Source organism: Grampus griseus (genome assembly GCF_964374135.1).
Source record: "Grampus griseus genome assembly, chromosome: 10".
Lineage (NCBI taxonomy): Eukaryota > Metazoa > Chordata > Mammalia > Artiodactyla > Delphinidae > Grampus > Grampus griseus.
The window spans coordinates 60,666,110-60,682,769 of NC_139004.1; the positions used below are offsets into that span (position 1 = coordinate 60,666,110).

General features: G+C 44.5%; 1 protein-coding gene across 1 annotated transcript in view; it reads right to left on the bottom strand.

Annotated features, from left to right (window-relative positions):
* MYRIP (myosin VIIA and Rab interacting protein) overlaps positions 1–16,660 on the bottom strand; it is a 220,482-nt gene that overhangs the window by 98,937 nt on the left and 104,885 nt on the right. The window contains exon 3 of the mRNA XM_082664731.1: positions 15,610–15,831. Within this exon, the coding sequence (XP_082520857.1) occupies positions 15,610–15,831 (222 nt within the window). The remainder of the gene's footprint in view (positions 1–15,609; positions 15,832–16,660) is intronic.

Sequence of the window (16,660 nt, forward strand, 5' to 3'; positions counted from 1 at the left end):
GTCCAGGGTTGGAGTTTGTGTGTGTGTGTGTGTGTGTGTGTGTGTGTGTGTGTGTGTTGGAGGACTGGGGAAGAGGGAGAGGGGTGAAGTGTTGTGTTGTACAGCCTCTATGTGTGTGAGAGAAATGGGCGAGAGTGTACATGTGAGAGAACCAGAGAGAGACACTGTGGATATCGCTTCTATGCTTCTATGTGTGAGAGAAGGAAGGTGGGGAGAGAAGAGGGCAGGGAAAAGGGGAGGAGGGACTGTGGAGAATTCGAGAGCATATTGTGAGTGTGTGAGGGAAAAAGGGAACAGGGAGAGGGAGAGAGCAAGGAAGAGAGGGAGGCAGAGAGGGTATGTGGTGTGTGTGTGTGTGTGCGTGGCAGCTGTGACCAGTGGCTGGACTGTACACACAGCCCCTGCCTACACAGTTCTCAAAAGCCTCCCCAAGTTTCCTGGAGAAGCTCTGCCAAGGGCTTTGGGGAATTCTCTCCTCTCACTGGCTCTAAAGCAAGGCTGGATTCTCTCAGTCTGAGGATGCAGGATCAGGAGGCCCCCCAAGGTCCTGCCCCTCTGGTCAGGACCTGATTTCTGGCTCTGGGTATCTGAAAGCCTGGCTCTGTGCTGGAGGAAATGATCCCCACTTGGGAGCTGGGGTTCCTCAGAGCAGCACAGCTTGTGTGGGCAGCAGCTGGAAGCTGATTCATCCTCCCTGCTCAGGGAGGGAGGATGCCAGGGTCTGTTTACAGCTCTAGGCCCGAGGAAGTCATCCCAGAAGGGGTGTGAGGGAGGAGGAATCAGGCTCTATCCCTGTGAGGGACAGTGACAGCGCTGGACCACTCCAGTTTGGAGGAGGTGTGAGGTCAGTTTGGGAAATTGTAAAAGGAGGTTGTAGTGGAAATCTTCCTTTCAGAGTCTGGCACCCATTCATCCTCTTCCTGACAAAACAGTACCCCAAATATTGGGGGAAACACCTCTCCCCACTCCCAGGCTCCAAGAGTGGGTCTGGCTCTAATCAGGTGTCTTCCCCTCCTCCCAGCCACAGTGATTAGATCGGGGACGGACAGATGAACCCAAATCACGCCAGTGCGAGCCATGCCTAGGACTCTGTTCAACCCTTGCAAGTGGGGTGGTTTTTAAGGATGTGTGGTTGAGAGAAGGGAGAGGTTACAGTTCTGGCCGGCGTCCTGCTATTGTGAGAAGTTTGAAACTGCAACCCACCAGCAGAAAGCAATGGAAAGGAAAGAAACTGAGTCCTGAAGGTAAAGTTTAAACTCTGGATCCAGCAGTACCTGAAGCCACACTACTCTTGAACATTTTTGATTACATAGCTAATAGGTTCCCTTTTCTTAAGTCAAGTTGGGTTGGGTTTTCTATCCCTGGTGATCCATGAAAGCCTGGCTGAAACAGTGGTAAATGGGATTCCCAAACCCCTACTGAGAACCAACAATGTACTGGGCAGGTACAGTGACAGGTGCTGGGGGAGGTGATTAAACACAAGGCTTCTGTCCCTGGGGGGCTCCCAGTCACCAGGGAAGGCAGATGTCTGAATGAGGAGCCAACACCCCAGTGACAGACGTCCATGTGCTACAGAGGAGAGGAGCTGACAGTCTTAATCCAGAGCCCAGATGGGAAGGCCAGGGGGGGACGGAGGAGTGAGGACATAGCGTTGTCACTGGGTAACAAACACCAGCTTTAGAGACAGAAGGACCAAGCCTTTGATGCCAACACAACCTCTCCGAGTCTTCGTTTATACACCTGCAAGAGGGGGAGTCTTATCTCATAGTTTTGTTGTAAGAATTAAACATTTAATCAGCCACTTGAGACATATTTGCTGAGCACCTGTTATGTGCCAGAAACTGTGAACAATATGGTATGTAAAACAGAGAGGAAGCTTATACTCCAGTGGGGTAAGCATCAGAACAAGAGCCTGGACCATGAGTGAGTGGGACAGGGAGGGACAGGGGTGGGAGAGGAGTATCAACAAACGCAGACTTGCTTGATGACAATCTGTGACCATGGAGGGGAGGTCTGGAAGCAGAATAAGATTTGAACGTGTGAAGAGGGAGGGAGGGGGCAGGATTCTAGGTGGAGAGAGACCCCCATTATGAAGGCGGGGGGGGGAAAGGAAGGCGGGAGGTGGGAGAGCAGGTGGGACCGACCCTGTGGGCCTTTGTGGGATGTTCAGTTTTGTCTTTATTTTAAGAGCCAAAGAAAACATGGATGGGTTGCCTCTGGATAATTAGGAGTTTGAAGCAAATTGCTGTCACTGGTTTTGCGTTCAACTGCGATGCTGTTATGGCCAAGGTGAGAATAGAAATTAAGAGAGAAGCAAACTGTGATAAGCTCAGGGCATCTCACCTCTGTTGGGGCAATGCTGTGAACAAGGGTGGCAGCAGCGGTGATGGTGCAGGGTTATCCCCATGCTGGGCAGGAGCTGCTTGTGGGGAACCACAGACTTGCTTCCACTGTCCTCTCAGAGGGCCAGAGGGACCAGGCCCAGGCCTCCATTCCAGGGGTGGGCGTGGTCACTGACTACAAAGCTGTGATGCACCAAGGGGCCTGGACCTCCTGAGACATGGAGCCCATTAGCAGACTAAACTTCCGGGGGGTGGGGAGCATCTGAGATAACGTTGTCTCTGGGAGCTGGCGGTGGTGGCCTCTGCTCCCAAGTAAGCGGAATGGGACAGTGGAAAGATGCTGGATTTCAAAATCAAATAAGCTGGGTTCCCAGTCCAGGCTCAGTGCCTTGTCAGCCACATGACTTTGAGCAGGTCTCTGAGCCCATCTCCTACCCTGTAAATCGAGGCTAATTCCTGCCTTGCAGGCTTTCTGGGGATTTGGGGAGTTAACACAGACAACATGCCTCCCTCTCAGGAAGTGGACCGTGACTTTCACTTCACTTTTCCAGTCCTTCTTGGGGTTCTGGATGACTAATGTGGGCCACATGTGACAAGACAGCCCCAAGGCAGCCCCAGGCACCGCTGAAAGCATCCCAGAGTAGAATACCCTGAGCGGCCATAAGGACTTGCCTGTGTAAATAAAATTCCACTGGGAGAGGGGTTTGGGGAGACATGCCCACCCCATATGGCACATGGTGAATACCTTTCACAGCCTTTCCTGGCAGCTGGCTGTGATCAAGGGGAAAAAGAGAGAGAGCCCAGGAGGGGTACAGAGCATCTAGGAGGGGAGGACATCTTTGGGGGCTTTGGGGTACTGACCACGGACAGGTAGCAAAGACCCCAGGCAGGGTCTCTGAATCAAGAGTTAGTGGCAGCGACTTCCCTGGCGGTCCAGTGGTTAGGACTTGGTGCTTTCACTACTGAGAGTCGGGCTTCAATCCCTGGTCAGGGAACTAAGATCCTGCAAGCCACATGGTGCAGCCAAAAGAAAAAAGAGTTAGTGGCAGTTTCTAGTTGCAGCAACATGGATGGGATGGACCTAGGGATTATCATACTAAGTGAAGGAAGTCAGACAAAGACAAATATCATTTATCACTTATATGTGGAATCTCAAATCTGATACAAGTGAACTTATTTATAATACAGAAACAGACTCACAGACATGGAAAACAAATTTATGGTTACCAAAGGGGAAAGAGGGGGGAAGGATAAAATAGGAGTTTGGGATTAGTAGATATACACACTATATACAAAATAGACGAACAACAAGGACTTAATGTATAGCACAGGTAACTCTATTCAGTATCTTGTAATAACCTATAATGGGAAAGAATCTGGAAAAAAGATATATAACTGAATCACTTTGCTGTACACCTGAAACTAACACAATATTGTAAATCAATTATAGTTCAATAAAAATAAATAAATAAACAACAACAACAAAAGAGTTAGTGGCAGTTTCAAAACCCCCCTTTGCAGTCTCACAGTGGTAATAGCCACGTCCTCAGAACAGCACAGACAAGCAGGTCGGGGAATGGGAATCTAAACACACAGGGCACAAAAGACACAGCAAGAACAGAGTCTACTGCAAGGCTTACAGAGCCTCAGATGAGCCATTTATAGCTTCTGAAATGCATCTTAATGTGTCTCTTTGCAATGCCATCTCTTTCCAGGCAAGTTCAATCCTTGGCACCATTACCAGGGTGAGAGTGGAAGGTGCAGACTTCCCTGGACAATGTTAGCATGAAATCTTCCTTTTGGGAGGTTCTGGGAAGAGGAGAAACAATCAACACAGAGCCTTTATCTTGTTTAAACTCCCCTTCCTCTACTCAGTCCTTGATGCCGCTAAGAATCCTGCAGTCTAATTTGTAGATCAAGCATGTTATTAGATGTGAGAATTAGAAGTGACAAGCAAAATGCCCCATGCCATGATGCTAATACTCATTAAACCATCCTTGTCTACTTTAGAGAAAATACAAGCTCACTAAGAATATATTTAGTGATTGTCTGCTAAAATATGCTCCGAGTGATTTAAATCAAACATGGGGAGGTCTGGGTTGTCCTTGATTTGTCACATGGCCATTAAAACCACGGATGCAGAGAAACACTATATTCTTTCATTTTAAAAAGTGGCTGGCACCAGAAGGAAAGGTTTCACGAGAACGGAGCATCTGGATCAGGAAGCCTAAACTCTGGGGTCTCACCCTAACAGCCAGACCCTCCTCTAACCTGGTCTCTCCGTTGGTGGCAGCCCCCTTCAGTGGCCCAGTTGGGGAGATCCCGGGGAGACCAGGCCAGAGGGCCTCACCAAGACCTGGATGAAGGCTCCAGAGCCACAAAGGAGAGGTGAACACAGAGAGAAACTTTGGCTGAATCAGCTCCTGCTAAGAACCACCCATTCCCTGGGGGAGGGGCAATGTGTACCAGCTTACATGGGAGCACACTAGCTTACCTGAAGTTCATGCCTGGGAAACCACAACCGAAAGGAAGAAGATGAATCCTCTTCACTGCTTCCTGAAGGCTCACCTCTGCTCCACCCGAGTGTCTGAGCATTTATGTGGCACCTGCTTAAGCCTCCACAGACCCACCACGCTAGAATGCAACTCAACACGGCACGTCCTCCACAGACATCAGACAGGAAGCCTACACCAATGGAGGTGGAACCCTGCCACTGAGAAATGAAAGTCATAGGTACCTGTGCCACATAAGATGTCACCTTGTGGCCTTTTATTTCTGAAGGACATTTCTGAAATGGCTCTAGGCAGGGAAGTGCATAAGCCAGCAGGTTTGACAGATGATGAGTTAAAAATGAATGAAGCTGGTCAGCTGAGTTAGGTTTTCATTTCCTAAACTTGAAACCTTATCCTGTAATACTTATAGGTGACTTGCTCTTGGAGACTGGAAACCAGCCTTCAGCAGAAATGGTGACAGGACAATTCTGGCTGGTCTACAAGGAGAGCGGGCTCTCTCCACCGCCTTCAGCCTCGTGCCCCACACCAGGTGGGGACAGGTCATATGCAGATTCCTCTTTTTCCCAACCATCTTGGGGAATTACACTGCCCTCTAAGTCCAAGATCACGATGCTGTCTGAACACAATCACCGCCCTTCACGACATCAGCAAATTTCAGCACCGAGCATTGGGCCAGCTCCTCACTGGCTAGCCCCTAGGCTCTCTGAGGAATGTGTCACAGGGGTCCCTAATCACTGTCAACTGTCATTCTCTCAGGAGGGGCCCAGAAAGGTCAGGGATTTGGCACAAGTTCTCAAAGCTTACCAAGCAAGAAAACAGTCTGATTAGAAATAAAGCTGAGTATATTGATTTTTCTTGATGAAATTTTGAATGCAACAAGTATTCATGGTGTGTTTTTCAGCATCCAGTAACACCACATGAGGCATTTATTAGTAAACCCTTGAGAAAGAGATTGTCCCAAGGTCAAAAATCAAGGGATGGAGAGAAGCACTTTTACATTATTATTAGAGGTGCACATGGTCTCAGAAGTGACCTTCCTTGACCTTGTCCCACTGAAACAGACTCACAGGCTCTCACACATCCACATACACCTTGGCCTGAAGATCCTGTATATAATTTTAGAGAAGAAAACAGAAATTGACAGAAAGTGGTTTTTAGCGAAGCAAATACAATTCTGCATAAACATTGCCAAGGCCATTGTAATACAATAAGCCCAGAAACATCCAACAAAGAGGAGCATGTTCTTTGGAACTAATGTATAAAAGATTTATGATGATGATGACATTCCTGAGACTCATAAAAATTCTAACTTTCATGTCCCCTTTTAGCTTTGTTTATTTGTTTTGGGCCCTTGTTAGGGTTGTTTTTTTGAGCTGCAGACAAATCTAATGGCCACTTCTAGCATTGTGGCATACTCCAAATAAATCTAGGACCAAAATTTTCCTGCTACATGAATACACCTCAGTCTCAGGCCCAGGAGCATCTCCGAGTCTTAAGAACCTGCATGGAAAGCTACTAAGCTCAAAGATGGCTTTTGAGGGCACCCAACGAAAAAGGACAACGTTGTAACAACTTCTGCAAACATCAATTTTTTCAGCTACAAAATTGGAATATTGGCTCCACGTATCTCATGGGTGGCTGAGAGGTTAAAACAACATAATGCAACCAAAAAATGCTTCTTCAATTTAATAAGGTCTGGCTGCATCCTTCTTAATGACCTAGACTTGAGTGTCAGGCATTAAGGTGCTCTCAGACACAGGATGCTTTTAGGTCTGCTGGCTCACCCCTCAGGGCCTTTGCAGTGCCTCTCAGTGCTCTCCCAGCACTTATACCATCTCCGTATGGTTATGATTGGGACTTTCCTGTCTTCCATATTAGACTCTGAGCTCTTGCATGGCAGGGACCTCTTCCTGTTGTTCTTGGAGACAGCCTTTTCCACTCAAGCCACTGCTATGCTGGGCAGGCTTGTTTCAGCTGCGGGGAGCTGGACTGTGAGCGCCTCTCGCCAACTCAGTGATAATACGTCGATAGCTCGAAAACGTATATGGTGGGAGTATTTACACTATGGAAATAGGCAAATGCTACAAATCAAGCCTTCTTTATCCCTGGAGAGCCGGTTGTCAAAAATTCACCAGGACACCACTGACTCCAGGCCAGCTTTCTCACCTCATCCTTTTAACCTGACACATTCACGCTGGACAAATGTTCTCTGCAACAGAACCAAAATCTAGCATGTCACGACACCCTCTCTTCTTGAAGCAGATGTTTCAGTTTGTACTCTCAGTTCTATGATCTACTTATCTGGCTTACTCCCCAGCGATGGCAACAGTAACAACCATAATAATAGCTAACATCTATTGGTACTTATTACGGGCCGGCTGCTGGGCTGAGCCCTGGCAGACCCCTTTCAATGAGTCTTGTCCACAACGCTGTGAGGCTGGCACTGTGTTACACTCATCTGGACCAGGAGGAAAGCGAGGCTTTGGATCCTTGCCCACAGGCGGGCAGGGCCAGCATCAGAGCCCAAACCAACTCAGCCGCATCACCCCTCTGTCACAGCCACACTGGGTCACTTGCCCTGCTACCCTCCTGTGGACCTTCTCCCCATGGTCATGTCTGTGCATGTCCAGCACTAGTCGCTGTGTTTCTGTTTTCATCCATGTAGCAGTGGTATGAGGGGAGTTCGTTGATTATGCTTTGTGGCACCTTATGAATTCCCTAACAGCCCCCAGTTTTCATCCTGGACTCAGGGTGTGGGCTGGCCCCCGTCGTCCCACCCTAGAGCCCTGAATGCCAACCGGCCTCAGTGCCCACAATGAGATTCCCTTGCTGCTACACTCTTCCTTCTGGATTGAGGCTCCCAGAGGCCACAACTGTCAACATCACTTCTCTGAACCTGGCCTTGAGAACAGTCACTGGAGGTCCACTGCAGTAGGCACAGGGCTGCCTTGGTAATTACTCCCAGCACTACCCTAAACCAGCAGAAGCTCTATTTGATGGAAAGTAGACTTGGGAACAGAGAGCTAGTATGGGGCCAGGCCAGGGTTTCAGCCAGGTGTGTATGATAGCAGGGGCTGGTATTCTTTCCACAACACCAGAGGTCCTGAGTGTAAACCAGGGGACAGGCCTCTGGATGGCCAGGGGAGCCAATTCCCACTGCCGTCTCCTAGCCCCTGGCCCACAAAGCAGCAGGACCTGCCCTGGTGACTCTCTGGACGGGCCCTGCAACTCATTCTCCCGTCCCAGCCCCTGGCAAGCAGGACCCTGCCATGGGTTGAGCTATAGCCCGCTCCTGTGCTGGGGAGGGCCTGCCCAAGCCATGAAATCCCCACGGCCACAAAGGTCTCATCCCTCCAAAGGCAGCCTCCACGCAGTGAAAAGCAAGCTGTTTAACTTGCTTTTCAGCTCACTAGGGAACCATAATCCATTCAGCTCACTAGGGAACCGTAATCCATTCCTCCTGGGTCATTGTGGACATCCTGCTTTGATTGCACCCTTTATATTTTTAGTTTTAAGTTTTCTGACCTCCATAGTTTCTGTTGAGAAATCTGTCGTCACCTGAATTGATCTTCCCTTATAAGAAATATATTGTTTATTTCTGGCTGCTTTCAAGATTTTTAATTTTTTCTTTAGTTTTTAAAAGTTTAATTATCATGTATCTTGCTATGGATCTGAATGTCTTTGGTTTTCCAAGTTGTGTGTTTATTTTTCCAAGTTGTGTGTTTATTTTGGTTTTCCAAGTTGCGTGTTTATTTTTCAGGGTTTCAAGGACATATTCTGGCATTATTCTCAGAGAATGACCTTTTCTCCTCAAAATCAGCCAGTGAATTTATTTGGTTTTTATTTCTCTGGAGTACAACCCACAAGCCTTATCCAGCAGCTTCTAATTTTCTCCACTCATGCTTAAAAAAATCCTCTACTGCAATAAAAAGTGTAGCTGGGATACTTTTATGAGTGTGATTGGAAATGACGTCCTTGTCACAGGAGGCGCCATCCTCTGGCATACCTGCAGGGACTCGGCATGGCTTCCCAGCTGTGCCATCGGAGCTGGAGCCATCAGAGCCAGGGGCTGTGGGCCGCACGTCGTTATAGTAAAAGACATTAAAGTTCTTACCACCAGAGCCTTCTAACCATGGGACAGACACCATGGTGGGCACAAATCATCCTTCTCTAATCCTTTAGCAACCTTCTAAGCCCAGTGTCATGAATTCGCATTTTTCAGATGAGGAAAATGATGCTCAGAGATGCTTAGCAACTGGCCAGTAGCCACATAGCTGTTAAGTGGCAGAGCCAGTGTAAATGTGCCAGTAAATTTTTAAAAATTATTTTATGGCAGTATTGCTTACCTATAGTAAAGTGCACTAATCTTAAGTGTCACAGTGAATGTTTACATATGTGCACACACGTAAGATCACCACTTAAGTCAATGTATAGAACATTCTAATCACTCCAGGAGGCTTGCTGGGTCCCCTCCCATTCAGTAGCCCCTTTTACTCTCAAGGGCCATCACTATTCTGGTTTCTCTCATCATAAATCAGTTTGACCATTTCAGAACGCTGCACCAGTGGAATCATACAGTATGTGCCATCTGTATCTGTCTTCTTTGGCTTAACATCCATGGTGTTCATCCACAGCGTTGCGTGTATTGACAGCTTCTTCTTTTTCATTCTATTTGATGACACACAGTGACATGACATAGCCTACCCATTGAATGGTATATTATTTTCCCAAAAGTTAGAGATATAAGCTAAATTGATTAGAAGCAATAAAAAAAATTTAGTGCTTTATGATCGTACCTGAAAGGCACAGCTGACAAAGTTATTCAGCTTATTTGGAATTCATTACACTTCCTGAGTTTACAAGGCCATTCCTAGATGTCTCTCGAAGAATCGCATTTTAGAGGTTAAACAAATCATCTGAAGGACACACAGTCCCAGAAAATGCAGATGTCTTTGTGTGGTTTAATTTGAATGAGGCTCTGGAAGCTACTTGACTGGGGAGTTGGGGGTCCCTGGGTCAATTATTTAGAAAAAAATGAAATACTCTTTTCTTAATTATCTCATATCTTCACTTATACTAGTGTAGACTATAAGCCTTTTCAGTTCTTTCCTTACCAACAAATTCATAAATACTCCCCTGACAGGGCTGCCTTTGAATTGCAGAGGCCATAATGTTCTCTGATGCTTTTATGGTGATTCTGAGAGCAATTCACACCTCAGGCAGAATTCCTAGGGATACTTCTGACAGTACAGCTTACACAGCCCAGGCTGAAGTAGCCCACTTATATGGTAAATGCGTTGGCCCTCCCATCAGGTGATGCTGAATCAGTTTGCCTTCTTTAGGCCACTTGTTCCTGCTCTCAAATGAGAACTCAAGAAATTTAGCAGCAGTAGATTTTTTTTTTTTAACACCTTCTTCTTTTTTTTTTTTAAATTAATTAATTTATTTTTGCTGTGTTGGGTCTTCGTTTCTGTGCGAGGGCTTTCTCTAGTTGTGGCAAGTGGGGGCTACTCTTCATCGCGGTGCGCGGGCCTCTCACTATCGCGGTCTCTCTCGTTGGGGAGCACAGGCTCCAGACGCGCAGGCTCAGTACTTGTGGCTCATGGGCCCAGTTGCTCCATGGCATGTGGGATCCTCCCAGACCAGGGCTCGAACCCGTGTCCCCTGCATTGGCAGGCAGATTCTCAATCACTGCGCCACCAGAAAAGCCCAGCAGCAGTAGATTTTGGTTTTGATTTTAAGAGCTGTTTGTAGTCTTAAGAAATGAATACAGAAAAAAAAAAAAAAAAAGAGAGAGAAAGAAATGGATACAGCATCATCTTCTATAATAGTTCCTGCTAAACTTATTTGTCTTCATGCTGAATACTGCCTTTCCAAATTAAGGTTTATTTCTCTAGGACCTTTCTAAGGATTTACATCTTGTAAGGTTTTTATAAAGTGAAATGGATGTTCTTTGCTGGCTATCCCCCTCTTATACTGGGATATCAAATCCTTCTTTTCATTTCTTAAATTGATGTTCTGTGGACCTTTCTGAGGGAACTTCAAATATTTAATCGCAAGGCTTATCCTAGGCTTGTGTATGTACTGTATGTATATCTGTGCTTTATGCATAAAAAGAGCAAGATTCCCTCTTCCCTCCAAAGACCAAGTTTGGCCTGGTTGGGGGGGGCATTTAGTCCTGTTGAGAATGCACACCCTGGAGTCTGGAGGCAAACATTTGGGTTTGGATCCTGCTCCCACCCTTACCTGGAACAGTAACATGCCTCAGTGAGCTCAGCGTCTACAACTATAACAGGGGGTGCCATCCACCTTGCAGGACCATAAAGTGGAGAGTGTTGGCATCTAATTAGCATTCTTTTCTGGAAATCTACTCTCTGCCGCCCGCAGCCTAGATTCAGCCCTACCTTGCCCGAGCTTTCCAGTCTGCTCATTGCTCCCCCTTCCTTTGTCCAGGCTGCCTTTGCCTCCTGTCCTCCCCTGCTGAACACCTACCTCATGAAAGCCCAACTCAGGCATCCCTTCCTCTGGGACACCTGTCCTGCTGTTGCTCTAACCACGGGGCCCCCACGGGGACTACAGAGTCTCCAGCAGAGCACTCTTCACTCACAGCTGCTCACGCACAGACTCATCTCCAGTTACTATGGAAGCTGCCGTGAGCAGTACTGAAATCTGTTTGACTGTTTAACCTTGGCCATTAACGTAGGCCTGGGCACTTGCTAAAGGAGAGAACCAGTGCCTTTGCTTATCAGAGAAATTTCAAAAAGATCAAAATTTCTGGTTAGGCTTTAGCACTTTCACTGCCGTGGCTGGAGTTCAGTTCCTGGTTGGGGCACTGAGATCCTGCAAACTGCTAGGTGCGGCCAAAAAAAAAGAGAAGAATTAAAAAAAAAAAAAAAAGAATAAAAAAATTTTAAAAAGATCAAAATTTCAGGCTGGCCCCTTCCCCATAGTAACTGTCCTGAAATTTATGCAAGGAGGCTTCAAGGAAGAAAGGAGAAAAGGAACATTACAAACAAAAGGCACACCAAGAACTCGTGTCAAAAAATTACACGATAAACATCTCAAGTGAACACGTGAACAAACAGTTCTCCAGAAAATCAGTGATGGGCAATAAAGAGTTGATTGTTTTAGCACAGGCCTCCTGTGTAGGCTGAACTCAGTAAGCATTTATGGAGGAAACAAGTGAAAAATGTTTAATTTACCATGATGTGTGTCAGTGTGTATTTCCAGGAACAAGGACACTCTCTTATAGAGCTATGTAAAGTGATCAATTTCAGGAAATTTAAAATTAATACAATACTATTCTACCATTATCCATATGCAAATGGTGTCAATTGTCCCAATGTCCTTCATAGCTATTTCCCCTCACCTCAAGAGTTGATTAAGGATTAGGCATGTCACTTCGGTATCGTTTCTTGTTAGTCTTCTTTAATCTAAACATTTCCTCAGTCTCTTTTTCTTTAATGACATCAATATTTTGAAGACTTCAAGCCAGTTGGTTTGAATAATATTGCTCGGTGTGTCTTTGATGTTTCCCAAGATGAGATTTATTCTAAAATTTGGAAGGGTAGACTGTCTCTCACAGTACACAAATGAAACTTCCCACCAACATTCCTCAATTTTTTTCCCTTAAATTCTTCAATCTAGTCAAGAGATTTGTCAGTTGTACAGCTTTTTCACTGAACAGCCGTGGGTAAGATGGGATTTTTCCAAGCACACAGTAACTTTCTTTGACTTGTTGCATCATGGTGTGTAAAGAAATCTCAAGAGCTCATTAACCAAAATGAACTACATGAAATTGGCACACAGTGCTGCCAACACAAATAATTCCATTGCCATTCAGGCTCCTTTGCCACATAAATATTCCACAAGGTGTACACCTAGGAAGAATGCTCTCTGTTCAAAAAAGTGAAAACACTTCAAAGAAACCATTGCATACATGATTTTTAATATAAGAATTTACCCATGCTAATACAATATACACATTATTTTAAATGTCTCATCATATGCTGTCAAGTTGAATGTATCCTAACTTACTTCCTCTGTTCTGTTGTTGGACATTTAGATTATGTCTGGGTTTTACATTACAAATAATCCAGTATATCTCATTTTTGTATTGAGAATTATTTTTGTATTAAAAATATTCCATCGTCTCTTTAGGTATAGGTTTTCAAAAATGAAATTACTGGGTTAAAGGACTTGAACATGCTAATGGCTCTTGATACACGTTGGTAAAAGGTTATGCCCATTTCAACTTTGCCAGCAATGGATGAGAGTGCCTTTTTCAATCTACCCTTGCCAACACTGAAGAGAATGCTGAAAAAAACCCATTAATTTCATGAGAAAAAAGCTACTTGAAGCGTAAATCTCTATTCCCTTGCTTTCTATTGAGGTTCAACATTTCCCCATATACTTGTTAACCTGTGGATGTCCTCATCCCATAGTGATAATTTTTTAATATCATATCTTCTTTAGGGATATTGCAAACCCATTAGGATATCTCTAAAACATACTGTGGAGTTTATACTAAAAGGGCAGCATCCTAATTTATGAATCCTGTGGACTGTGTGGAACACCAAGCAATAAGTGATCAGGTAGAAGTAAAGGATATTTGACTCCAAGTGAAAAGAAATGAAGGCTTAAGTTGTCTCAGAAAAACCAAAGCCAATGCCACAGGCATAATCAGGAGATATGTTTTGATTTCAGTCCCAGGGATAATTTTTCTCTCTCATTCCCCGAAAACAATCTCCCAAACTGGTCTGTGTTAAAGGTAATAGCACAAAACAACAAAATCAGAGAGAACAATTTTTATAATGAAGCAAAGAACTAAGAAGCCAATTTGTTTCCAAGGAAAGTAGGAACGCTATTCCTGAATCAGTTCGACACCAAATGATGACTGACGTGTGCATCTAGGCTCACTGAGAAAGTTCGGTTTCCTCAGAAGATCTTAAACAACCAGTATAAGTCCTTATTTATAATGTTTGACTGAATCTATGCAATAAATGGTCAAGAAGATAAATTTTTATATAATAAAAAGATGACAAAGGGAATGATCCTGTAGTATCCCATTAGCTATATAACTTCTAAAATAAGTAATCCATCATTCATTCTATAATAAATTCACTGAAGTTTGTTAATCTCCCAAAGCTAAAAATTTTAAACTAACACTGACAACAGAAATATGTTTTAATGCAAAACATATGGAGAAAACAAACTGACGAAGCACAAACCATCTGATCATAATTAGAGCAGTGACCATTACAAGGGAATTTCATTTAAAATTCTTAAAATGCTTTTACTATCATAAATAACCAACCAGAACCCTAGGACAGGTAGACTCTTTTTCACTGTGATGAGAAAGAGGAAAGCTGAAGTTTTGGACTACCACCATTTTTACAGTGACTTGACATTACCTGTGTCCTCCCCAAGGAAGCCTACGTTCTAATCTGAGTCCCTCCTGTAGAACCACACCACAGACAGGCCCGGGTGCTTGATGTGGTCATTTACTTCTGACACAATTGGTTAATTTTATCACATGGATGTCTACCCTGTATTCCTAGTGCCTTAATTTTCTGTGAGCAAGAATTTTTATTATTATAATTATTCATGGCTCCATAGTATCTCAAAAACATATGCATATGGTAGCTACTGGATAAACAGCTAGAAATTAAACCAATGCACCAAAAATGGGATTCATTTACATAGGAAAGGAAAAGTATGTCATAGGCAGTGGGGAGTGAAACATGAGTCTAAAAAGCGGTCATCTCTGCAACTTCACAGAGCTGCTATCCACTATTTTATTGGGATTTCACACAATACACACACAGGTATTCTTCATGTAATTTGACATATACAGTGTTTTAAAATCCAGTTGCTCGCATATGAATATGCTGAAAGAATATCCCAGAGAGTAATATCCTAAAGTAAATCACTTCTAAACCAAGGTGAATTTCAGACTGCACAAGAAGCAGAGAAGCTGATGGTCAAAGTGGATGGCGGCACAAAGTGACCCCAAACACCATCCCCCAGCCAGACACCAGATATTTAGTCTAAACCATCTACTGGAAACTAATTTTTTTGTTGGTTTCAAGAAACTGGGCACGTTTTAAAATCTGTTATTTATCTGAAATTTTCCATACTTGATTCAAGTCAAAATATCCCTTAAATGTTTCCCATGATGAATTTGGCAGTACAATGCTGAGAGGTTACACAGCTTGTTACTACATAAATAAACTCTTCTGAGGCATCCTTCAAAATGTAACAGACTGTCAGCCCACAGGCCATACATCTGAGACACTTTGACCTAGACATACTTCTCTATCAAACGGAGACTTAGAGAAATTTCAAGAAGCAAAACCTGCCCCATGAATCATGGACTTCTTTCCTGGACAGGTTCTTATGATGGACTCGAATAATATGGAAAAACAGGAAATGAGTTCAAACTTTTGCATCTTCTTTGATTTCAGACAATAATAATCCCAAGACTCCTGGCGATGTCCCCACAAGACATCATACAAGATTGAACCAGTGAAATTCCCAGCTTCTCCTCAGCATCCTCTTTCTGCTAACTTTAATTAAACAAGTTTGGGTGTGTTCTGTCTGCATTAGACACACTGAATGTAGAAGACAGCTTAGTAAACCTCCCCTTTCTTAAAAGATAATGCCGATCAATCAATCACTGTCGGCCCCACCTGTTTGAAGGAAGATGGTGCCTCCCGTTAGCTGAGACCCTAAGGGTGCACTTGGCCACTCACCTCGCCTGCTGGCAGACGCAGCAGATCCACACCTTCTCGTGCTTCTGGTAGGAGCAGCAGCTCTTGCAGACGTTGAACTTACAGTCCCCACACTGGCGCTTGGTGTTGACAAGGAAGGTGAAGGGTGAGCAGCAGCGCATACAGCAGTGCTCCACGAACTTCTGGTGCTTGGAGAGGATGCTGCACTTGCTGCCTTCCTCATCCAGCTTCTGCTTCATCTCGCTGGGGAGCCAGGTTGGGGAACGGGTGAGGAGAAGAGAAACAGCACATCAGGTCAGGGGGCTCCCTCCCTAAAGCACGCCACCCTGGCCCTCCCATATGGCAAGCTGCCATTGTAGGATCTTCCTGTAAAACACAGAAAGATCAATGGCTTGACATAATATCCAGAGAGGAACCCTAATGGTGGATTAATTTTGTGTTCTTCTATATGTCATATTTTCTATAAGAAAGCACAAAACCTTATTACTTATATTTCAGACACTAGATTTAAATACAAATTATTATAAAGCTAAGCACATTAAAAAGAAATCCTTTAGCTTAATTAATGTCTTTTTAAAAGAGCAGGAGATCATTTATGTTAAAATATTAATCCTTATAACAGCCCTGCTGGGAATATGATAAATGCAATCCTGGCCCTTAATATCCCTGGAAACTGAAGCACCAGGGATTTTAAAAGCTTTCAAATCAATGTAGTCAATAAAGATTCTTTGGGTGATGGGCTAATCCTAAACACTGGTGACTCAGAGTTGGATAAAAGTTAACCCCCTTCTTCCAAAGAGCTCGTGGATGTTCTGGGCACACAACTGGTCATAGTAATGTAAAACACAACACTGCATGCACTTTTCTCTACACTCTGAGGAGGAAAGGAGAAACCCTAAGAGGCAAGGATCTACCCCAAACACACTGAGTTACCCAGGATACAACTGACCGGAAGTAACCAACTTATTCTACCTTGGCAAATTTGAGTTGTTTTTGCCTGTTCAAAGATGCACACCCACAAAGAATAACAGAAAATAATTTTTGTTTCTGTATCCATTTTGTGATTGTGCAA